Source organism: Mytilus californianus, unplaced genomic scaffold, assembly GCF_021869535.1.
Source record: "Mytilus californianus isolate M0D057914Y unplaced genomic scaffold, xbMytCali1.0.p SCAF_15, whole genome shotgun sequence".
NCBI classification, from domain to species: Eukaryota; Metazoa; Mollusca; class Bivalvia; order Mytilida; family Mytilidae; genus Mytilus; species Mytilus californianus.
In genome coordinates, this window is record NW_026262637.1 from 1,043,870 (window position 1) to 1,070,160 (window position 26,291).

The 26,291-nt window shown below is 32.4% G+C and overlaps 1 protein-coding gene across 2 annotated transcripts in view; it reads right to left on the minus strand.

The window, feature by feature from the left end:
* LOC127725179 (armadillo repeat-containing protein 2-like) overlaps positions 1–25,840 on the minus strand; it is a 32,277-nt gene extending 6,437 nt beyond the window's left edge. The window contains exons 1-17 of one of the 2 annotated variants that reach the window (XM_052232027.1): positions 25,770–25,840; positions 22,649–22,900; positions 21,900–21,972; positions 20,865–20,900; positions 19,703–19,877; positions 15,724–15,913; positions 9,882–9,961; positions 8,931–9,032; positions 7,802–7,977; positions 7,359–7,461; positions 5,737–5,909; positions 4,942–4,992; positions 3,935–4,080; positions 2,831–2,930; positions 2,120–2,260; positions 1,730–1,907; positions 1,171–1,293 (exon numbers count right to left, since the gene is read on the minus strand). In XM_052232027.1, the coding sequence (XP_052087987.1) occupies positions 1,171–1,293; positions 1,730–1,907; positions 2,120–2,260; positions 2,831–2,930; positions 3,935–4,080; positions 4,942–4,992; positions 5,737–5,909; positions 7,359–7,461; positions 7,802–7,977; positions 8,931–9,032; positions 9,882–9,961; positions 15,724–15,913; positions 19,703–19,877; positions 20,865–20,900; positions 21,900–21,972; positions 22,649–22,863 (2,062 nt within the window). In that variant the 5' untranslated portion in view covers positions 22,864–22,900; positions 25,770–25,840. The remainder of the gene's footprint in view (positions 1–1,170; positions 1,294–1,729; positions 1,908–2,119; positions 2,261–2,830; positions 2,931–3,934; positions 4,081–4,941; positions 4,993–5,736; positions 5,910–7,358; positions 7,462–7,801; positions 7,978–8,930; positions 9,033–9,881; positions 9,962–15,723; positions 15,914–19,702; positions 19,878–20,864; positions 20,901–21,899; positions 21,973–22,648; positions 22,901–25,769) is intronic. The other variant, XM_052232028.1, reaches the window with a different exon arrangement.
* Between the last annotated feature and the right edge of the window lie 451 nt (positions 25,841–26,291).

Sequence of the window (26,291 nt, forward strand, 5' to 3'; positions counted from 1 at the left end):
CACAAAAGACCAAAATGATGTAGAAGTTAACAACAATAGGTCACTGTATGACCTTCAACAATGAGCAAAACCCATATCGCCTAGTCTGCTATAAAAGGCATGTTCCTTTCATCATAGGACAACACTGTAAACATCCCATGTATTATATACATGTCCCAGGTTAAGGGGAGGGTTAGCGTCTTCAAACTAGTTTAACCCCGCCACATTCTGTATGTGTCTGTCCCAAGTCAGGAGCCTGTAATTCAGTGGTTGTTGTTTGTTGCTGTATATCATATTTGTTTTTCATTCATTATTTTATACATAAATGAAGCTGTTAGTTTTCTCATTTGAATTGTTTTACATTTGTCATTTTGGGGCCTTTCATAGCTGACTATGTGGTATGTGTTTTGCTCATTGTTGAAGGCCATACAGTGACCTACAATTGTTAATTTCTATGTCATTTGGTCTCTTTTGGATAGTTGTCTTAATTGCAATCATACCACATCTTATTTTTGTATGTAATATTCAATAGTAATGTCTCTAAATACTTGCAGGAGAGTAAAACATGTTGCAGAAGAAGACTTAACTTTACCATTTTTGAAAATCTGCAAAATTTTCTCAAATGTGTACACAAAGTGAGATATTCTTTTTTCCTGAATAAAAAAAATTTGAATGTTAAAAAGTTGGAAACTGAAGGATGAGTTGATTGCACAAATCATTCCTTCTTTTCCCTGAAGGCCTACCAACCTGCCCACATACCCTCATGACATTCACTACACTATAATCTGGAAACTCGGCTTAAACTGAATAAATAGTCTAATTATTTTTAACTCCCCTCTTAATTGTCTAATTATTCCTAACCCCCTCCTAATTGTCTAATTATTCCTAACCCCCTCTTAATTGTCTAACTATTCCTACCCCCCTCCTAATTGTCTAATTATTCCTAACCCCCTCTTAATTGTCTAACTATTCCTACCCCCCTCCTAATTGTCTAATTATTCCTAACCCCCTCTTAATTGTCTAACTATTCCTACCCCCCTCCTAATTGTCTAATTATTCCTAACCCCCTCCTAATTGTCTAACTATTCCTACCCCCCTCCTAATTGTCTAATTATTCCTAACCCCCTCTTAATTGTCTAACTATTCCTACCCCCCCCCCCCCTCCCTAATAGTCTAATTACTCCTACTCACCCTCTATAATTCTCATTTGCTGGTCTGTTATTGCACTAGTTTTTGTATTGTAAAAAGATAAATTATTTATAGTTGCTACAGTATTAAGTGATAACTCTTCACTGGACTGTACATCTTTACATTCTGCAATGGAATAAAAAATATGTATTAAGCAGTTGACTAAATTTTTTTTATGTCTGTTTTGTATCTTATTGTTATATTCCAGGTATTTTACAGCATCGTATTTTTCAACTCTTTTTACTTTGTATATTATTATAGAATATTAACGGTTTTCTCCATTAAACCTTGAATTTCATGGATCATGTGAACTGAAAAAGCAATTGTAACACTTTTTCCAACTTTTATCATTTTCTGCAATAACTATCCCAGGTAAAGGGAATTGAGTGCTCACAAACATGGTAAACTCAGCCACATCTTTTATGTGCCTGTCCCAGGTTATTCAGTGCTTGTGTGATTGGTTGCTGTCTGCCATATTTGTTATTTTTTTTGTTGATTTTGTTGTACGAATTGTTAATCATTGGTAAATTTTTTAATCAAATTGAAACTCATTACGACTTACCTAATATATTAAGTAAAAGTTCAACAAATTGTTGATTTGATGCTAATACTGGTCCCACCATCTCATTAATGGACATGTTGGCAACTACCCGTACAGTTTTAATTAGGACATCTTCACAGTCATTGCCTTTACTGCTATCCTGTTTACTGGTCTCTTTTTCTTTTTCCCTTGATCTAATCTACAGAATATAAATAAACAAGGAATGGCATTTGGAAAGTAATTTTATTCATAAATGGGCTTCTATATTGCTGATGATAAGTTCAACAACAACAAAATTTGGCTTCGAAGGGCTCTCATCTTTTTTTTTAAGCAGGCCTTAAATGTTCTTTTTACATGCACTTGATAACAAAATATTCTCTTTAAATCAAACCTACATAAATTTACAAGTACCTTGATATCTCGATCTAGATAATATTTCATTATAGCTAATAATGCCTCCATTGATTTGTTTTCTTGGAAAAGGCGAAGTCTGGCATCGTCATTCTTAGCTGTCATATTACCTAATATAAAACACACTCGTACAACAACATCCTAAAAAAAAAACAAGAATTCTCATGAAAAAATAGTGATAAACATAAGTTCTATAATTGCTTCTAATTAGATATATTTCTCCACTCAACACAATAAAATATTTCAAATTTAATTGTTCATGGTAGGGAAATGTCTGTTCATGTGATATAATCTGTTTTTGAATGATTTTTACATAAGTAAAAACAAAAATTACATGCCTTCATGGTGATCAACAAAAAAAATCAGAAATGTTTTGTGTGATGTAATATTGCAATGGCATTTACCATGCTTTCAAACTGCTCATGTAATGTCATGGTTCCCACACAAAGAACACCACTTTCTTGCATAATCTTGTTATAAGCACAAGAACACAAAATAAAATCCTATACCTTGTATGTAAATTTTTTCATGCAATTACAGAGCCTCCTACTTATAATGTTTTACAATAACAATAATTTGACTGCTGTTAAAATAGACACTTGATCTTTATGTCATTACTACAGTAAAAATATAAAATCTTATGTTGGATCTTTTTTTAATTTCTTTTTGTTTGTTCTGTTACCATGGTAACTGGACTGAAACAATACTTACTGCTTTGTGTTGTTGTTTGTTGAGTAGATGGATAAAAGACTTGTACGCTGACGGCTGGGTAATGAGAGCCATACAGCAGTCTGTATGTAACGTCACTTTACTGAAATACAAAAGATAGGAATAAATTAAGGTTGTTTTATGCACCCTGTGTTCCAGTCACTCTGACTAAAGGAAGTATATGTTTTCAACATATAAAGTTTATTAATATTCCAATCAGAAGTTAAGTGCAGTTCATCTGGTGTTCCAAAAGTTTTATGGGATGGACAGACACACAGACAGATATGATAACAATACTTATGTAGGAGGATAAACTAAACAATTATATGTAAATCAATAGTCACTACTCCTTATTCTGTAATATATTCATTTTCTGCGGAAGCATGTTTATGGTACATATATAGAACTTTTTTAATTAATCTACCTAAATATTGGTAAAATACGTAGCCTTACCATGCAGGGGTCGTTATATTATGGCCTCTACCCAAAATATTGTTTTATCGCTCCAATGGCTCTCCATACTTTTAGAATTCAACTGTATGGTATGTAATTCCAAATCCATGCATGTTTCTGCAACTTAAGGCTATTTATTGTTATTTTTCTCAGGTGCAATTTGAGACCAAATGCGAACCTCGTAAATTGAAATCGGATGAAACTGAGTTTTGTGGAGGTGTAGGCTTCCCTTTGGTGTCTGGGAAACGCAGTACAGAGGCATAAAACTTCCAAAAATTGTGTCAACCCGCAGGCATATAACTACTGTTCATGTTTATTATTGAAATACACTTAGGGAACAACTACTTCCAGTTGCAGGTCCAGGCGTAGCCAAAAATCTGGAAAATCGCAAAATTCTGGATTTATGGTGGAAATGACCTTATTGAGACTACCATACTTAGATCAGGTTCACTCAGAACTCAGCATTTTTTGGGTCAATGGGTTCACTTTGGTCCACTCTACTTGCAGACTACGGTGAGACACATCTTTCAGCATTTCTTTATCTTACAGATCAAGAAATAGGACGACAAATCATCAAATTTGACGCTTTTGCACCCGAGGACCACCTTTGGGGTAATCTATATCTACTAGTAACCACCTGTATAACAGACCTACCTAAATATACGTGATATATTTAACATGAGATCACCATCAGCAGTGTATGTATCTATAACATAACACAAAGATTCCAGCCCTTTACTGTTTAGTAACCTCTCTCTACTAGAACTGGCATCAGCAAGGTTCCTCATTGCTGCAGTTAACTGAAAAATATATGTCTATCTGCTAAATTCTCAATGTCAAACAGTAAATTCTAAGTAATCAAGAATATTTGACCAGTCAGAAATCACCACAAATCAGAAATTGCTCAAGGGAATTCTCTTATGTAAAAAATAATCTTGCCACGTAATTTTTTTGTTATGAAGTGTAAATAAAGTTTGCTTATTTTTAAAGGAAAATGAGCAATTGAAGAGTCTGACAAATATTTAACAGCTTTCTACATTCATGATTAGCAAGATTTACCAAGATTGTTGTCATAACATACATTAATTTTATTTGTTAATATTATCATTATTTTTAATTTTTGTCGATGTTTAATAAATAATCATTCTCCTTCATGTATTTAAGTATGAAACACTGTCTTGCTTGCTTTTCTGTTGGTTCACTCTACCATTCCCATATCCCTCCCCCTTATTGATAGGCACACATGATAATATACACTGGTCATTTCAGTGCAGAAATGTGATGTGTAAAGTGACTGTGATGTCATAAACATATTGGAGTTGGTATATTTGACCTCAATCAACCATCTTAAAAAATAACAAAAAGAGCTTTTGGTAAACTAGTCTTACCAAAAAGGCTATGTCAACATTTTTACAAAAGACATCTGAAGAAAAAAAATTTAGGGGCACGGATGCTACACATATAAGTACTGAAGTCTAAGAGACTTATATTTTTTATTTACATATGTAGTTAGCTAATAAAGATGTCAAATCTGTTTTTAAATATTCATTTCATGATTGATAACAAAAAGTATATTTGATATATAAAATGGGAAATGGTGAATTAATACACCACACATTTTTGTTTTTCAACTTTCAATTCTCATGACCTACAATACTTACTTGAACTAATATATGTCCTAACTGGTCATTGGGTTTGGTATTTTCTCTATTCTGAAAAACAAAATTTCAATTAGACAAAGAACAAATCTTAATGAAAGGGTTCAATACTACATACAATACAGATCAAGTCTTAGGAATTTGTAAACCCAAACCTTTCCTTTTTATTGACATACACTATCATGGGAAAAGTTAACTAGGGGCTCAGTAGCCCAAGGTACTTATGTTTGGGCTAGCTGGGCCACTAAATTTAAGTTGAAAAAAATCCTTAGTGCTTATGTTAATCTTTCATATTGTCACAGGTTTGGCCCCTATGTTGAGAACGCTGTCTTTTTTCACTGACTATAAATCAGTGTAAGGTTGGAGTACAATATCCACATTTCATTTTTCTTTGTTGTTTATTTTTATTCTCACTGTTTTACTTATTCCTTTCTTCTGATTAATTTTGTAACAATAAGCCCTGATACTATATATGTTCACTGTTTATTCATCACTGTCAATATTCAAGTTATCTAATGCCTCTATTCTGACTTTTTTTGTAATCATGTCCCCAGATATTGTATAAGCTTTGTTTTTATTATTCCCTTTAATAAGTTAGTTAATGCCCTTGTTCTGACCTTGAATTATTGTAATTAGGGGCCCTGTTACAGTATATACTGTACTCACTGTTTTATTCATTTCCATCAATAAGTTAGTTAACACCCTATATTCTGATCTTTAATTGTTGTAACCAGTGGACCTGCCTTGTTCTGACTTTAAATCGTTATAATCAGTGGCCCTGTTACTGTATATACTCACTGTTTTATTTATCCCTATCAATAAGTTAGCTAATGCCTCTATGCAATCCTTTTTGACTAGTTCTTTGACTATTTTGGTATTTCCTGTCATGAACTTGATGGCCCCAACACAGTATATTAAAGCCTCAGATGATGACACTGGGTCTGTGTTCCTAACAGTCTCCAATAATAAATCTGAAAAACAAGAGTGAAAAGTTACCAGCAGTGTATGTTAAAGATAGATTTAAACAAAACATCAGTTTTTTGGTTTTCTTAAAATGGCTGAAACTCATCCCTTTAAATGTTTGTAATGTTGTAATATGTGACTTTTCTCCAAAGAGTCCAGATTAAATAACCTGTTCATTTAAATATATAATTAGCATTACAACATTGGTTGCAATGAATTGCCGTGATTTCCAAGTGAAATAAAAACCGATAATTTCACATGTGAATAAACTCACGCCTCTGACATCCTACAACAATAGGTGTTGCCAAGACTTTGTAGATGATGTTGCATGAAAGCAAATTGAATGCATAAAATAAGATATAGTTCCTTGCATTTTCTACTTTATTTCCATTAAAAAGCCCATTGCCAATGTAATAACTAGAGGCTCTAAAGAGCCTGTGTCGCTCACCTTGGTCTATGTGCATATTAAACAAAGGACACAGATGGATTCATGACAAAATTGTGTTTTGCTGATGGTGATGTGTCTGTAGATATTACTTTACTGAACATTCTTGCTCCTTACTATTATCTCTATCTATAATGAACTTGGCCCGGTAGTTACAGTGGAAAATATTTTGTAAAAATTTACAAAAATTTACAAAATTTATGAAAATTGTAAAAAATTGACTATAAAGGGCAATAACTCCTTAAGGGGTCAATTGACAATTTTGGTCATGTTGACTTATTTGTAGATCTAACTTTGCTGTACATTATTGCTGTTTACAGTTTATCTCTATCTATAATAATATTTAAGATAATAACCAAAAGCTGCAAAATTTCTTAAAATTACCAATTCAGGGGCAGCAACCCAACAACGTGTTGCCTGATTGGTCAGATTTGCTCTAAATGCTTTGGTTTCAGAGATATAAGCCAAAATCTACATTTAACCCTATGTTCTATTTTTAGCCATGGCGGCCATCTTGGTTGGTTGGCCGGGTCACCAGACACATTTTTTAAACTAGATACCCCAATGATGATTGTGGCCATGTTTGGCCCAGTAGTTTCAGAGGAGAAGATTTTTGTAAAAGTTAACGACGACAGACGACGACGGACGACGGACGCCAAGTGATGAGAAAAGCTCACTTGGCCCTTTGGGCCAGGTGAGCTAAAGAGAACAACTAATCAAAGAATTCAATTATTGAAAAATATTCAACTTGTGACCATACAACACTGATAACTATTAAACTCATGTGCTACAAATGTTTGAACTAATGTGTTGTTCGGTCACTTGTTGAATATTTTTCTTTATTTGAATTCTTCTGTAAGTTATTCTATAATAATTGTGAAAGGCTTTAATAGTAATACAAAATTCCATTTAAAAAATCAATAATAACTCTGATAACAGCTCCCTCCTCCTTTGCACAAATGTTATCATAAATGCTAAATTTTAGCAGGGAATATTGAATTGGACAACTTACCTAAAATATCCCCTCTGAGAAACTGTGGGTCATTTTTTTCATTTCTACTAACTTTGAATACTAGTTTACATACACTGGTTAAATTATTTCCACTAACTTTAAACTGAAACAGAAATTAAAAGATCTTGAATAATTCGAAACAGAACATCAATAATAGCAACCAAGAACAACATTTTTGTTAAAGACCAGAAATAATCTTATCTTTTTCAGTTCAGAACTGTTTTTGTTCCAAAGCAAACGTTAACAAAAGTTTTTTTTACCTAAACAATTGATGATATCCATTTTTAAAATTTTTTTTTATTTGATTCACCTATTTTTCTATTCATAATCAACAATTCTAAAAATTAATTATTTTGAGTTTACCTTATCTTAAACAAACTTTATATGCAGTATAATACTGAATGGGTGTTGAAATCTTTTGTACCTATATTTAATTGACTTACACTTAATATCAGTCTTGCAAGTCGAAGTAATACTTTAGGGTCATCCAAATCTAATATTTTGAAGATAGTTTTTAATATGACCGATCGTCTTTTACAATTCTTGCCAAGCAAGTTTTCTTTCAGCAGTATGGTATAAAGTTCATCTGTAAATTTGACCACATGGTCAGCCTCTTTCTCTGTTGATAAAGTATAAATCACAAAATATAGTGTAAATAATGGTTTAACATTAATGAAATACAGCAGCTGTATCTGTATGATTTTTCTTTTAAGTTAACCAGCAAAGACTTTAACATAGGTTTTATATCAAAGTATGTGAAAATAAAGAGGAATTCTTCATTTGAAAAAAGGAGTAACAGAATCTATATAAATTTCTATTTTTAAATTGATAGTTTGGGGCATACACAAATAAGAAAACTATCAAATGACAAAAAACCCAGAAGACTCTTGACTAGACAACCTCTCTTCAACATATAGTGTAAATATATTTACTTTTGTGAAATGTAATTTTTGTATTTTACTGTATCCCATCTAATTAATGGTAGTGTTTGTGGTGGGTTTTAGAATTAACAAATAAATCAGGATTTTTTACTTATACTTGTAAGAAATGAACTTGGCACTAATTAAAACTTGCAGTTAAAAATTTGCTAATTATTTCTCTGTACCAACCCTATTTATTACCTGCTCTCTGTACTGCAAATACAAAAGATACCATAGATAAAAATCTGCTGTCAAAATTGCAAAATCCATTGTTTTACAATGGCAATCAAAACAGCAGACAAAAATCTGCTGCACATGATACCAAATGCAAATGTTTTGAATATAGTTGGAAACACAGATCCTATTGTATGTTGTAGTTAAAGCCAGTGATAGAATGTGTTTACAGATATACCATTGACTAACTCAAATTGCAGTTCTCCAAAATATACATTTTTTGGCAGTTGTTCACAATTTACAATAAATGTCCACATCATTTTATTAACAATATTTTTGTACCATTTATAATGTTTTTTTTTAAAGAATTAACTTTCATAGCTTCTTATTATGTTCCTCCAAACTAATTAAAACTAGCATACTAGAAAAATAATTACCATATGACATCAGACAAAACAAACTATGCAACAAGACTCACTTTTAGCAGAGACAGTCATTTTTTCCAGCAGAGGAGCTATGTGATCTGTATAAAATGAAGCTTCTTCAGGTGTTTCTTCAACTTCTCTTTTACCAGCACTACCTGTAATTAAATATACATTGTCAAGAAAAATTTCCTGTGTAGTATCACACATCTTAGTAGAACATACCATTATCTATTCTAAATAAGAGATTATTACTCCAGGTTTTAATCATATGTCAGCATTATCGAGCTCTGTGCCATAATTCTTCTTTGTTCAATGTTTAAGAATAAGAGTGCACACACTGAAATGTCTCACCTGCTTTATTATGATTGAATTTCATAATTTACACCATATATATAGTTAGACTATTACTTATAGTATCTGAAAAACAGACCTAATTATAAAAAATATTGACCAATGAACCAATAAAATGAGGTCAAGGTCAGATGACCTCTGCCATACAAAATACACATCAAGTAATCATTTTATACACCAAATGTAATTTGCTTATAGTACCTGATAAACGGACAACACCATGAAAACTTAACATTGACCATTGAACATTGAAAATGACGTCAAGGTCAGATAAAATCTGCCAGACAGACAAGTACATCTTACAATCAATCAACACATCAAATATAGTTCACCTATTGCTTATAGTATCTGAGATACAAACTTAATCTTGATCACTGATCCATGAAATGAGGTCATGGTCAATAACACTAACACAGAAGTGACTTAGTTGATTTCTACTTGAATTTAACCAAGTGTATGTAAATGTAGTTAAAATTTCATTATATGTCTGTTTATGTGATATGGTGCATGTATAATTAATTTGTCAAACATTGTATATATATCCTATAAGCTGTACTTGCTTTTGTTAGTCTCTTTCTTCCCCTATATAAACTCTATTTTCTTCTTTTCTATTGATAACTGACAAGACTAATTATCATGACTAAATCACTTACCTGTTCTGCCAGTACTTCCAGCACTAGATGTCCTCTTACTTCCTCCACTCCCAACTCTGCTTTCTTCTCTACTGCCAGCACTGAAATAACATAAGTCATAATATCAAACACTGAAAAAATATTTGTGCATAGCAACCACATTAAAGCAACTGCTAATTAAATGCTCTGCAAGGCGCAGTTTGATGCGATTGCAGAGGTCGAACCCTGAATAGTTGGGGCATGTATGAACACAACATTCAAGCTTGATACAGCTCTGAATTTGGACTGTGATTAAATATTTGACACAGCATAGGTTTCTGTCACAGAATGAGTGTGGTTTAAGAACTTAAAAATTTAAAATTAGACATTTACCTATTATGGTCCAATATCCAAAATCTATATTCATGGTGAGATTCAGCATATCAAAGAACCCCAAGAATTCAATTTTTGATGAAATCAAATAAAAAAAGTTTAATTTTGCACCCTTTGGACCTCAATGTGGACCATTTTGATAACAGGGCCCAAAATCCAAAATCTAAATACACAGTTAGATTCAGCATATTGATTTGGACCAACTTGAAAACTGGGTCAAAAATCAAAATTCTATACATTTCAATATTCAGCATATCAAAGAACCCCAAGAATTCAATTTTTGTTAAAACAAGAGTGCACACGCTGAAATGTCTCGCCTTCTTTACTTATCATTGATATTATGTTGATAGTCCTAAATATAAAGCTTTATTACAACTGTCACATAAACTTAACATTAACCAAGAAAACTAAACATTGACCAATGAACCATGAAAATGAGGTCAAGGTCAGATGAACCATGCCAGGCAGGCATATACAGCTAACAATTCTTCCATACAACAAATATAGTTGACCTATTGCTTATAGTATTAGAAAAACAGACCAAAACACAAAAACTTAACACTGAGCAATGAACTGTGAAAATGAGGTCAAGGTCAAATAAAACCTGCACGACTGACATATAGATAATGAAATATTTCCATACACCAAATATAGTTGACCTATTGCATATAGTATTAGAAAAAAAGACCAAAACTCAAAATCTTAACTTTGACTACTGAACCATGAAAATGAGGTTAAGGTCAAATGACACCCAGTGTTCTCCCCAGGCCGTTTTAGCGTCGCGGCACCGAGACGCTATATTTTTTTCCTGTGATGCTATAATAATTTCCGCGACGCTATAATTATTTTGAGGATGCTATTTTTCTTGTCTCTATATCGCAAAACCATGTCCTAAATTTTGAACTTTCATCTAATTACCGCTTGTGATCATAAAAATTATATCACCTTTAACTGTAATCCCTTCAAGTCCGACAATAGAGGCAATTTAGAGTGATTAAATAGGTGTAAATAGCCCTTTGGGTAATAACTGAATGGATACTAATACCCCAAGCTGACACTTGTGACATGACTAATACCACGTGGTCCAATCGCAAATTTCAACATGGAGAAAATTTAATCAGAAAATCGAAAAACAATTCGAAATCTACGTTTGCATTAATCCAAATTCAAAGATACAAACGATTTCTCTCTTTAAGAAAAGAGGTTAGGTCGTATATTTTTACAACTTTAAAAAAAATTACTTTCTTTCATTTCCGGTATCTAGTTAATCGAGAGCGTACATGGCGTATATTAAACATTTTGATTTTGAGTTAAATAAGTTTGATACTTCTTTAGAAAGAGATCATAATTGGCTTTAGTTAATGTTTCATCCATTTAATGCATTTAAAGCGTCATATGCATTCCCAATCTCTTGTCAAACATTGTTTATTTTCGTAAATTTTTCTTCCGCCGCCATTATATTTGTGTAAACTACGGATCGGAACCGGACCAGATATGACAAAATTCCGCATTTTTACGATAATAACTACAGATGCACACATGGCACAGTAGACAGAAAAAATTATCACAAAAGAGAAAACTACGCATTCCACACGCATTAATAGACTATCTATTAGATATCTTTGCTAAAAGTATTCTCTTTGAAAAAGCATTGTTTTAATATACTGACTAAACATGCTAAAGTAGCTTAACTTTGTTAAAAATATATATCATTTTGATATAAAGAAACAACTGGGACTAATTCATTGAGTACCATTAAACAATGAATTTCATAGACATGATAAAGAAAAAAGTTTTTTAATTGAAATTTTATTGCTATATGATACATTCTCTTCCCTTTTTATATAAAAACCAGTTCTTTTTTTTGCTAGATATTTAGAATGGTATATATACAGGTTGCACTATAATAAACCATTCATTCATTCATTCATTTAGTTGAGTAGGTAGGGTAACTGGAACCACACATATATTTTTATTTGGTCCAAGAGGAAAAAAATAATTCTGTAACTATAAATGAATATAGAAAACATAAACTGAAACAACTGTTATCATGGTTATAGTTTAATTGTATTCTCAGTTATGAATTGAACAATATAAACATATATAACATAAAGGAAATAGATCATCGCCCCGACGTGTCAAATGTCATTGAAAAAAAATGTTTATTTTTTTAAGCCAAATGTGATGCTATCCAAAATTTCTGGGGAGAACACTGACACCTGCCAGCTAGACATGTACACCTTACAATCATTCCATGCACCAAATATAGTAGACCTATTGCATACAGTATAAGAAAAACAGACCAAAACACAAAAACTTAACTATAACCACTGAACCATGAAAATGAGGTCAAGGTCAGATGACACCTGCCAGTTGGACATGTACACCTTACAGTCCTTCCATACACCAAATATACTTGACCTATTGCTTATAGTATCTGAGATATGGACTTGACCACCAAAACGTAACCTTGTTCACATGATATGCCCGTCGTCTTGTGTGTGAATTTTTATGCAATAAGCATAAATAGTTTCTGACATACGGCGTGACATGCAAAAACCCCCTTTTTTTTTTACAAAAACTCAATATCTCTAAAATTAAATTTTGAATCAAAACCAAAAAGTATACAGATCTTTAGATTAATATAACTAAGAAGTGTGTTAAATTTTAAGCAATAATCATAAATCGTTTTTGAGATACGGTGCGACATGTGAAAACCCCCCTTTTAAAAAAAAAAAAATCAATATCTCAAAAATAAAATTTTGAATCAAAACCAAAAAGTATACAGATCTTTAGATTAATATAACTAAGAAGTGTGTTAAATTTTAAGCAATAATCATAAATCGTTTTAGAGATACGGCGCGACATGTGAAAAACCCCTCCCCCTTTTTTTACAAAATACTCAATAACTCAAAAATAAAATTTTGAATCATCACCAAAAAGTATACAGATCTTTAGGTTAATATAACTAAGAAGTGTGTAAAGTTTTAAGCAATAATCATAAACTGTTTTTGAGATACAGCGCGACATGTGAAAAACCCCTCCCCCTTTTTTAACAAAATAATCAATATCTCTAAAATAAAATTTTGAATCATCACCAAAAAGTATACAGATCTTAAATATTAATATAACTAAGAAGTGTGTAAAGTTTTAAGCAATAATCATAAATTGTTTTTGAGATACGGCGCGACATGTGAAAAAAAACACACACCTGTTTACTTACTAAGTCCCGTAACTCAAAAAGTTTTAATCTTATTTTCACCAAAAAGTATACAGATCGTTTGACTATCATAAGAAACAACTATGTTAAGTTTCATGAAATTTGGATAAGTCATTCTCAAGTTACGGTGCGACATGTTTACGCCGGAAAGACAGACAGACGGATGCCGGACATTTGTATTACATAATACGTCCCGTCAAAAATTTGACGGGCGTATAAAAACTGTTAACTTTTTTTTCAAGTAGTCACTGAACTATGAAAATGAGGTCAAGGACATTGGACATGTGACTGACGGAAACTTCGTAACATGAGGCATTCATATACAAAGTATGAAGCATCCAGGTCTTCCACCTTCTAAAATATAAAGCTTTTAAGAAGTTAGCTAACGCCGCCGCCGGATCACTATCCCTATGTCGAGCTTTCTGCAACAAAAGTCGCAGGCTCGACAATAAAACTAAGTTTAATTTTGGATCCTTTGGACCTTAATGTGGACCAATTTATAAACAGGGCTCAAAATCCAAAATATCAATACATGGTTAGATTTGGCATATGTAAGAAACCCAGGAATTCAAGACTTTGATTTAGACCCCATTGAATTTGGTCAAGAAAGAAGCAATTTATACAAAGTATTAGAAAAGTGTTGTTTTGGCCCCTAATTCCTAAACGGTTTGGGCCATAACCTCCAAAATCTATCCCAACCTTCCTTTTGAAGTATGGAACCTTGTGGTACAATTTCATATAGATCCATACACATTAAACACAAGTTATTGTCCTGAAACCAAATATCCTCAGACGACGATCACAACAACAGCGCTGACATCGCTATACTATTATACATTTTACAGCTGCATGCATATTTTTGGGGTCGTATAAAAATTGTAGGAATCCTATTGTCTGCACGTATATTTTTGTCTAATGTATTTCAGATTAATATTATTATATACCTTTTACTTTGAAAAAGACATTTATACTTGACAACCGGAGGACTGCAGAGTTAGGTGCTCTCTAATGATTTTTTCTTCATCTGAAAAACTTTTCACCATTCTATCAAAGTATATCTAGTGTTTCCCGCAGGATGTTTTGGCGTGGTATGGTGCCCTGCCCTTTTTAGGAAAAATATTTGGCGCCATGCCCCTTTTCCGTCGTATTTTAGAACGCCCCGCTGTAATTTAATATCGGTTCTGTAATTCATCTTTTAGGAAGACCATTTCCAGTTATTTCCCTTGGAACGAAAGTCAAAATTTTAGTGGCTGACATTTATTGAATTTCGTAATGTTTGAAGTTTTGAAGCAACAGAGTACAAATACGATTCATGATTGGATCTAATAGGGACAACATCGATTTGTACCTCTACGAATTTAAAATGTAGACAAATTAAAAAGGAACCAGGCGATCGTTTGAGTTATAATTTTACGATAACATTACCACTGATAATTTACTTAAACAATCCGATGTTTGTTTATATTTCCAGTTTATACTATTCGGACAGTCGAGATGTTGGATTGGGTGTGAATTTACGACGGCTTTCTTACTGTTGTTACCTTAATAAAATTAAAGTTAAGAATATAGCTGATTTTGTTTTGAATAGTACAAAAAATCAACAACGTTTCAATAAATAAAAAAACACAGATGGAAGAAAAGATGAAAAGCAGAAGAATATGTATAGTAAGCCTTGCTATACAAATCTTTGAATATCCTAAAACTATTTGTACAGTTATGAGCCAAGGTAGCTTTGATTGGTATAAACATGCGAGATCCAAAAGGTATTTGGCACTAATTCTTTTGACAAGTTTTGTGCATCTAAAAAGCAATGCATTGCATGCCATATGCTCTTGGTCATGAAAAGTCCACTTTCACAACACATCCTTAGACAATCAGTCTCAGTGATCCAGTATTAAAATTTATAACTGGAGTTGTTGATTGAAATGAGGCAGTTGCACAATGAGCATGATCAAAATTCTATTAGCTGAGTCTAGAAGTGATAATTTTATTTCAAAAAGGAATTAAATTAACAACCTAATATACATATCTTTATTTCTTACCAATAAATATGAAACAATGGTATATTCGATTAAATCACTATCCATTACAGTACCTTTATATCAATGTAAAGAGTGCCCTAAAAGTGTAGTCCTCCGCACAAAGGGTGCCCTTAAAGTGTATCCAATCGCGCTTAGAGTGCCCTCTGAGAAAAAATTACCCTGCCCTTTTCAAAGCTGCAGGAAACACTATATATTCAATCCCTCTTATTAAGATATAAATATAATTTACCTTCTGGGAGGACTTCTAACAGCTGCAGAGCTAGGTGCTCTGTGTGGCATTTCTTTGCCATCTCCTTCTCCCCTCTCTTCTAGAGGTATAGGTTGTGTTTCCTCCCGACCCTCTACTGGAGTTCTCTCCTTAGGACCACTATTTACTCTCTTAGGTGGTTCTGAATCTGGTGCTTTTACTTGTTTTGATACTACAATAATAAAACATGTACAAATTTTAATATACATAGCTATACTGAACCAGTCTCATGTCAGGATTTTGTCAGTGCTTTTTACTCTTTGTGTGTTGTATTTTTGTCTGTTGGGAATCAGGGGTTTATGACAGATCTTTGATAGATATAATTGTTGTTGTTATTGGTTTTGGTAGGCGGCTTACTTATGTAGTAATTGCGCCTTAAATTCATATAACATAAATATTATGTATATATACTTTCAGTTCTTAATTTATTTTTAGTATTACGTTTTGGCGAGTAATTATATGAAACTTTGACGAACATGGTTGACTGTGTTACAATAAAGTATTTATATGTAGAGAGAAAAAAAAAACACATAACAGAAGGTACATGTAATAGGAAAATGAGAGAGAAAAAAAGCAAATGATACTTCCTAATGAAATGTACATTATTAATTGATAGGTATCATAAAATTGTTTAGAAATTTCATCTGGTTGTTCACCTTTGTGTCGTCTGTGATATACTTATAAAAAAAAGTATATTTAGAAACATAAAACAAGACATGCGCTAGTTAAATGCTACCAATGTAAGGACGTCTCCAACGATTGATGTAGCAAATAAAGAATCCTTAACCCTTTCGCCGATGAGTCTAGGTTTACCGGGATTCACGCTTCAGACAGCTGACAATGAGTCCCGTTTTACCGGGATCGGAATACCTCTTTTATATTTCCCGCTCAAAACAGTGCAAACACGAGTTATCTTTCTTTGTTGAATACCCGGATGAAAGTGTAAACATGGCGCTTCTGTTTATTGAAAACCGTGTCAAAATCAGAGGAAATTTATGGAATTTACGAGAATTTAAAATGAGGGAACATTTTTTTTGGAAGAATATGGAAGAATTGAAGCCAAACTAGTATACTTTTTTGACATAAAATGTCGTTTTATGTACAAAACACTTGGAATGGACATCTTTCAGTGTAAGGAATTTGTTCAGCCTCATTAAATTTTTCAAAATTTTGCCGTTTTGGGTTAAAAAATTACGATTTTGGGTCAAAAAGTAGAATTTTGAGAATTTCACCTAGATAATGCCGAAAATTTGAAATTTGAATATTTTATGAAGAAAAAATTATCAAAACATGAACAAAACTGTGAACATGGTATTCATGGTATTAGTGAATAAAATAAAGACACAAATAACTAAAGATAAGTTTTTATTGACATTTATTATGAAGATCTCCCACTTGAGTAATAGTAGCCAGGGAAGCCATCGTCTCAGAGTAGCTTCTGTCTGGGCAGCTATCGGTGAAAGGGTTAAGTAAGGATTGATTGTAGTTTTTCCTTTTCCATAACGGCAAGTTGCGTCAATTTTTCCAAATAAATTTCCAAAGACATACTGGTAGATATAAGAATATAGTCTGTTAATTTTTTTCATCATTTATCTAAGTTAGGACAATAAAGAGCTTGACATAACAATGCATAATGTATGTAAACTTATCTTTTCATTAAGAAAGTGTGTTGACCTCTTATATATTTACTCAATATCTTTTTTTGTTTATAACAATTAGTGAGTAATGAAGTTTTGCAATACTGGATTCAAATTCAATTCAAGAACCTTATTGAGCGCGCTCACATACCCCACGTCCCCACATTGTCACTGGAGAAATAAAATAACTGTAAGAAAAAAAAATTGTATAGGAAAAAACAAGAGTGCACACACTGAAATGTCTCGCCTTCTTTACTAATCATTGATATTATGTTGATAGTCCTAAATATAAAGCTTTATTACAACTGTCACATAAACTTAACATTAACCAAGTAAACTAAACATTGACCAATGAACCATGAAAATGAGGTCAAGGTCAGATGAACCATGCTAGGCAGGCATGTACAGCTAACAATTCTTCCATACAACAAATATAGTTGACCTATTGCTTATAGTTTAAGAAAAACAGACGAAAACACAAAAACTTAACACTGAGCAATGAACCTTGAAAATGAGGTCAAGGTAAAAAAAAACCTGCGTGACTGACAAATAATCATAATATATTGCCATACACCAAATATAGTTGAACTATTGCATATAGTATTAGAAAAAAAGACCAAAACTCAAAAACTTAACTTTGACCACTGAACCATGAAAATGAGGTCAAGGTCAGATGACACCTGCCAGCTAGACATGTACACCTTACAATCATTCCATACACCAAATATAGTAGACCTATTGCATACAGTATAAGAAAAACAGACCAAAACACAAAAACTTAACTATAACCACTGAACCATGAAAATGAGGTCAAGGTCAGATGACACCTGCCAGTTGGACATGTACACCTTACAATCCTTCCATACACCGAATATACTAGACCTATTGCTTATAGTATCCGAGATATGGACTTGACCACCAAAACTTAACCTTGTTCACTGATCAATGAAATGAGGTCAAGGTCAAATGAAAACTGTCTGACGGGCATGAGGACCTTGCAAGGTAAGCACATACCAAATATAGTTATCCTATGACTTATAATAAGAGAGAATTTATCATTACAAAAATCTTCACTTTTTTTTTCAAGTAGTCACTGAACCATGAAAATGAGGTCAAGGACATTGGACATGTGACTGACGGAAACTTCGAAAAATGAGGCATCCATATACAAAGTATGAAGCATCCAGACCTTCCACATTCTAAAATATAAAGCTTTTAAGAAGTTAGCTAACGCCGCCGCCGGATCACTATCCCTATCGAGCTTTCTGCGACTTTTTAGGCTCGACAAAAATTGAATCATAATTTCCTGTCGATATGCACATCTACATAGTATGTCCTTATTATCTACAAAGTTTCATGAAATTCTGTTGTGTGGTTTCAGAGGAGTTGCGATGACAAACTGTTGCAGAGGTATATTGAAGCAAATAAGTTCAAAGGGGTGCAACTCCTAGAAAAAAAATTGAAACATAAATTCCTGTCGATATGCACATCTACCTAGTATGTCCTTATTATCTACAAAGTTTCATGAAATTCTGTTGTGTGGTTTCAGAGGAGTTGCGATGACAAACTGTTGCAGAGGTATATTGAAGCAAATAAGTTCAAAGGGGCATAACTCCTAGCAAAAAAATTGAATCGTAATTTCCTGTCGATATGCACATCTACGTAGTATGTCCTTATTATCTGAAACGGTTTCATGAAATTCTGTTGTGTGGTTTGAGAGGAGTTGTCATGACAAAAGGTTGCAGTAGTATATTGGGCAAATAAGTTCAAAGGAGCGTAACTCCTGGATAAAAAATTGAATCGTAATTTCCTGTCGATATGCACATCTACGTAGTATGTCCTTATTATCTACAAAGTTTCATGAAATTTTGTTGTGTGGTTTCAGAAAAGTTGAGATGACAAACTGTTGCAGTAGTACATTAAAGTAAATTAGTTCAAAGGGGCGCAACTCCTAGAAAAAAAATTGAATCGTAATTTCCTGTCGATATGCACAACTACATAGTATGTCCTTATTATCTAAAAAGGTTTCGTGAAATTCTGTTGTGTGGTTTGAGAGGAGTTGCGATGACAAGAAACAGGACTGATGGACAGACGGGTCAAAAACATTATACCCTCTGCAACTCGTTGCCTGGGGTATAATAAGTGATGATTAGTGTGTGAAGATATTTTGACTGTTATAGACAATCTGTGAGAGATGGGGTTTCATTACGTTTAGACTTACAAGGTTTTGACTGTTCTGGACTTACGGTCAGTGAGTGACAAGGTTTTGCCTGTTCTAGACTTAAGGTCAGTGAGTGACGAGGTTTTGCCTGTTCTAGACTTACGGTCAGTGAGTGACGAGGTTTTGACTGTTTTGGTTGACTCCTCCACACTGTTTCCAGAGTATAGTCGACTGTTTCTGGTATACTTTCTCTGTGTTTTATTAGGGTCTGTTGGAGGCTTTGGAGGTAATGGACTACATGTACTCTCTGAACTGTCTAATTCTGGGATCTGTGGTGTCTGGAAATTAGAACATATTGTTATCATGCATACAAAAATAGACTAAAGATTCAATGGCTGGGTTGCAATTTTTCTGTTTTGTAATTTGAATATAAGGGGTAATAAAAAAATATTTGACATGCTTTAATGAGCATCTACTTGCAAAAATAAAAAGGAAAATCAACTTAAATGAGCAATAGGGTCATACATGTATTATATTATGTAAGCAAATGAAACTTCACAGGCTTTTTAAAAATCTTACATATCACACAAAAATAATTCTTATACATTATTCATCTATGATTGATTGATTTGTTGGTTGCTCATCTTCCATGGTTTTTCATCTATGAAATGAAATCAAACACACTTAGAAAAATTGTCATTAATACACAACTTCACATGCTTTTCGATGTATTTATATTGATGTTTATATCAGGTCACAAGACCACTGAGAGTCTTCTGAGGTCAGTTCGATTGTTAATGCTAAGGCATCTAGTTCTAAAATAAGTACAAATGCTTATACTTAATTACTAGTTCATGTATTGTTTTTGTTTTCTATGGAACTTGTATAATTCTGGTAAATATTTTAGTATATTATTAATCAAATTAAAAAGATTTTTAAGCCAATCAGGTGGTAATAAACTTTTAAATGGTTGATGGGAAATATGAAACTAGACTTAATATATTAGCAAATGTATTGATATCACTAGAGTTAAGTAGAAATTGTTATTTAGGTAGATTTTCCCCCACCAATCCCCCACAGCTGACAATATGGTCCTCCCAACATAAATCAACAAGAAAATCATAAATCATTTCATATCTAACAGTTGAATTTGAATGCATTGAAACTATTGCAATTAAAAGAAAATGCTTATTTTTTTGCCTAACTTTTTTTTCACTGAACAGCAAAAAATATACACCATATTAATGGCCATCGTGGATTGGCAGAATCTAAATCCACCTGAGCTACAGAGAGAAACATAAACAACATATACAGTGAATGCTTACTTCTTCAGGAAAAGATGTAGATATAATACCAGGCTTCTGAAAATGTAAGATGTCATGTGAAGGATGTGATCAGGCTAAATTAAACTGTAATCATTTATTCCTGTTATTCAAATATAGAATTAAAAACTTTAAGTCAAAGTTAAATTTCAATTACTTTCACCAAGTATATAGCAGAATACAAATTTGTAGACAGTAGTTATAAAATAAATGTGAAACTTTTGGTGTTAACCAGGAATTAATCATCATAGGAAAAGAGTATATATATTCACATGCTTGTTATTTCAGTATGTAGAAACAAATTAGATAGCAGAGTTGTAGAAAGATGAAAGATTTTACATATTTTCAAATAACTTTTTTTGGTCAAAATTATTGCAAGAAACACAACGAGTTATTGAAGTGGTACATGTTCGATCCTTTATAATGTTGGTGTGATTTGTTGATATACAACACATTTCTATCATGTCATCAATTTAATTAACAATTTTACACATTCAGTTTCATAACTATTTTCATTTGATTAGCATAAAATGTTAACATGATCAAATCCTGTCCACACATTTTTTCTAACTTTTATATTTGTAGCTTTTAGAGACATTTTTACATAGCAGGCAAAATATAGTTAGTCTAAGGGGTAACATGACCAATGCAAAGATTACACAGACTAATTTTATTACAAATAATGTGTATGCATGTGCATGTACATGTAAAATGTTATGTACTGATAAAACTCACTTAAAATATCCATAAACCCAGCAACACAAATTATATATGTATATTTTTTGTAATAATTAAATTGTAATTTCTAATGTCATTACCATGATTATTGTGTACAGATATATTTTATTTATAAATATATGTTTCACTAATGATTAACGAAAAATATGATTTTCTACATACTTTAAACAGGGCGACTCTATACAACATGCTCAAATTGTCTATACATTGTACATGTACATTTTATAAGAAAAGCATGCATGGATAGCCTCACAAGAAAATGTGCATTAATATATATATAACATTTCAGCAAAAACTCACATGGTCCAAAGGTATTAATCTGGCCCCTGAAACAGGTCTGGATTCTGGCCCATCAAAATGTTTGGATGAAAGGCTAAAATAAGATTAATATTTATTTCTTGATTCATTCAATCTCACCACATGTATTCTCCAGAAAAAATATAAATATATTTCCTTTATTCCAAATAAAGAGACCAACATTCACATACTTATAAATTTTAAAATACAAGCCATGTCACAAGTGGAGCTGAAACTAATCACCCTCTATATACATTGTAACTCCAGAGTTCAACCTGGGATGTAAGCATGTTAGGTAGGGTTCCTAATCATGCTAATGCTCTATCATTTTTGTGCTGTATTTTGGGGACTGTTGTTGGGTCCTTTTGATCATTTTTATTAAACTTAGTCAACTCCTTTGTTACAGGAAAATTAAATCCACATTGTAGGGGACACAACTCCGATCTCATAGGATTTTTTTCACATTAAACATTAATGCTAATGTTTAACCACTAATACAATGTAGCACTGACATTAGAGTTAATTATAATTTTTTAAACAGACCATCCTAATAAGATAAATCTATAGATTACATGAGTGCATGATTTTATAACAAGAAACATTGTTAGAGAAAGTTTCCAACCCTTTATCCCTCCTTACATTATGTACCAGAACATTTCTATATGACCATGTATCAATCAAATGAACCTAGAATTGATGGAAAGAATTCAGTTCTGGTCACATGATCATGAGGAATTCAAACATTAAATCACCTGAATGCACTAGGAGGTCTGGAATCTGGATTTCTACATGTTGTTGTGGGAAACAGACTTCGACGTTCATCTCTCGGAGTAAATGGCCTCTTGGTTGGTAGTGACCGAGGGTTTTTTATGCTTCTTTTAGCATCACTTATGATTTCTGATGGTGTTGGTACATTTTTAGGAGGAATATAAAATGGTCTCTCTGGTTTGTTCTTTTTCTGATCCATTGCTATCAGAGTTTAAGATTCAAGTCATTATTTCTTCCTGAAACAGAAACAAATTTAATGAAATCAAAATAATGTTAATGCTTGTAAAACCTTTTTACCTTGCAAACTGTTTAAGAACTCTTTAAATACAAAGTAAACTATACATGTTCTCTTTAAATACAAAGTAAACTGTATGTGTACTCTTTAAATACAAAGTAAACTGTACATGTACTCTTTAAATACAAAGTAAACTGTATGTGTACTCTTTAAATACAAAGTAAACTATACATGTTCTCTTTAAATACAAAGTAAACTTTACTTTACTCTTTAAATACAAAGTAAACTGTATGTGTACTCTTTAAATACAAAGTAAACTGTACATGTACTCTTTAAATACAAAGTAAACTATACAAGAAATAAAAATATTGAAGCCCATAAAGCTAAATAGCTCTGAGGGAAAAGATGGCCGACCATTGATAATAGCATGAATAGTATTTCTTCCCAAACATACTTCAACTGCACAGGTCTGTGCTATTTTAAAATTCAATCTAAATATAGTTTTTAAATTATAAAAATTGTAAATGTCTTTAGTGAAGTGTTTTATACAGATAAACAATAGAATTATTGTGGTTAAGTTTTTGCTCTACTTAAACCTCCTTCTTGGAAATTCAATTGCAATAATTTTAAAAGAATTCCCTGTTAATATTCTTATCAATCCAATGTTCTTAGGCCAAATAAAAATATATGAGTGGTTCCAGTTACCCTACAGTACATACCCTATTTTCTAGTCTTAATAATAGCCTACCCTAAAGAGATATAAGAAGATGTGGTATGAGTGCCATTGAGACAACTCTCCATCCAAGTCAAAATTTATAAAAGTAAACCTTATAGGTCAAAGTATGGTCTTCAACATGGAGCCTTAGCTCACACCGAACAGCAAGCTATAAAGGGCCCCAAAAATTACTAGTGTAAAACCATTCAAACGGGAAAACCAACGGTCTAATCTATATAAAAAACGAGAAACACTTATGAACCACATCAACAAACGACAACTACTGAACATCAGATTCCTGACTTAGGACAGGTGCAAACAAATGCAGCGGGTTTAAACGTTTTAATGGTACCAAACCTTCACCCTTTTTCTGATGCAATAGTGTAACATCACAACATAGAAAGACACACTATAAAATATCAACTGAAATAGCTTATCTCAATCAAAGGACATATTAACACCAGTGAACATACACTGAACAAACAAATTTGACCTATGATACAATGTAAATACAAAATAAATAAACTCAGGGAAGAATAATAAAAGTAACATGTTATACCGCTATGAAATGTAAAACAATTTAAGAAAAACAATATGCTCGAACAAAAATATCAGCCATTTGCAATTACTTTTAATAAACACAGGTAAATGAAAATAATTTTGTTGTTAGGTATACGTATACAGTTCAAATAGAGAAAGGAAATATTTTTACAAAATAAATAATTTTGATGTTCATAGTACAAAGTGAAAATTTATAGTAATACCAAACACTTATCAAAGCTGGTATATAGACCAGATATAACCCTGAATAACATTAAATAATAAAAAAGCATTACAATTAGTATCAACAGGTCAAATAAACAAGAAAGTACGATTTGAGAATACAATGTACTCGCAGTTACTGACAGCTAGTTAAAAGCCAAAAACAATTAATAATAAAAAATCATGCATCAGAGACTAAAATCAACTAAAGATTTTTTTGTCATATTCATTAAGCACTGTTAAAGTCAGAATGTTGCTCCCATAGACTCAATGTAAAAAAAAAACATAAAATAAAAAAAAATCCCTACCTACAATGTACCTACCCTAACTTTTTTTAGATGTAACTGGAACCACACATACTATTTTATTTAGCCTTAGGTTCAAGCATACATTTTTACTAGTCTTAAATCACTAGTCAATCAGTTCTTCTTATGGCTTTAGAGGGCAATAAATAGAGATCAAATATATATAGGCGAAAATTTTACAAGACTGCTAACCCATAAATGGTCACAGTCCCAGAACCTCTCAAAAATTAGGAAATTTAATTAAATAATAAACAACTGAAGAGATAGAGAATGGTTACATGTAAATTATTTCAAGTATGAAAGTCTTGGGAAAACCGTGTCCAAGTTACAAGTATTAGTGTGTTTGGTATAGACAGAAAGTTATTCTTTTTAAGGGTTGCATGTTTTTACAGAACAAAACCATGTGCAAAAAATGCAGCAAAAAAATGTAACCTTTGAAATTGTTGTCATGCACTATAACCCCCTGGGGATTTTCAAAAGTTGGCAGGTATTATTGAAATGTTCAGGACTTACAAAGTATTTTTATTCATAAAATTTTTTTAAATGAGTCGCAAAACGGTCTTACTAAAAGATGAAACACAGTGCTGATCATTCAATAAAGACGACAGGCACTTACAAATATGGAAAATGGTGTCACACCTTCCCATTTCATCCAGAAGAAATCACTACAGTTTATGTTGTGTTATGTCGATTGGCGACACTGATGATAGTGATCTCTTGCTCTTGATCCCCTTTGTGCCTTCAAAGAGCTGATTCAACTTGGGTTTATCCCCCTTTAGGCTTCACATGATGGTCTTAATGCAAGTGTGATTATTCTGCTGAAAAGCCTTGCACAGTTAAAAAAGAAGGGAAAGGTATTTCATCCCAAACGGACTATTCTTACACCTTAAGATTTCGGAGATTGGTCCCAACCTGTCATGAAACAAGTACATGTCAGTCCTGTATGTGTCAGGAAAAAGAAATTCTTTGACACAGATTTGTGCTATGGTTATGGTACAGTTTACTTCTTCATATTTTGACGTTTAGTATCAAACGCCTTTTTAAAGATAAGTTGACCATATAATAGAACTTTTTGACATTATTTTTACCTAAGATGATTTCAAACGGCGAATCCAAGGAATGTTTGGGTTCACAACCATCACGCATGCGCAGTGCTATGCCGGAAATAGGAAAGGAGAGGGTATACCTAAAATATAGATTTGCTATATCTGAACAGAAGTTTGTATTACAGCTTGATAATTTTTTACAAAAAGTTGGATATCATTAGATTAAAATAAAAAGTTAAGATTTTAATATGAACTAGCAGCTATTATAAGTAAATGGAATTTAAATTTCATATAATTGTTGATATTTTGCCACTATCATGACTTAATGTACTGTATTGAACTGTAATTATTTTTTGTATAGCACTTTTATATTTTTCATTTCATTTATTATACATTCGTTGTTCCAGTTATTGAATATTTCAAAACATGCGTAAGGATCATACTGTCCATACAAAGACAAATAAATCCGTTACTTTGTCAACCTAACAGACAAACTCTGAATCGTGTAACGCTTTATGAGGGTCGTAAAGGGGGTACCTTCATGACTAATAACGGTAAAAATTC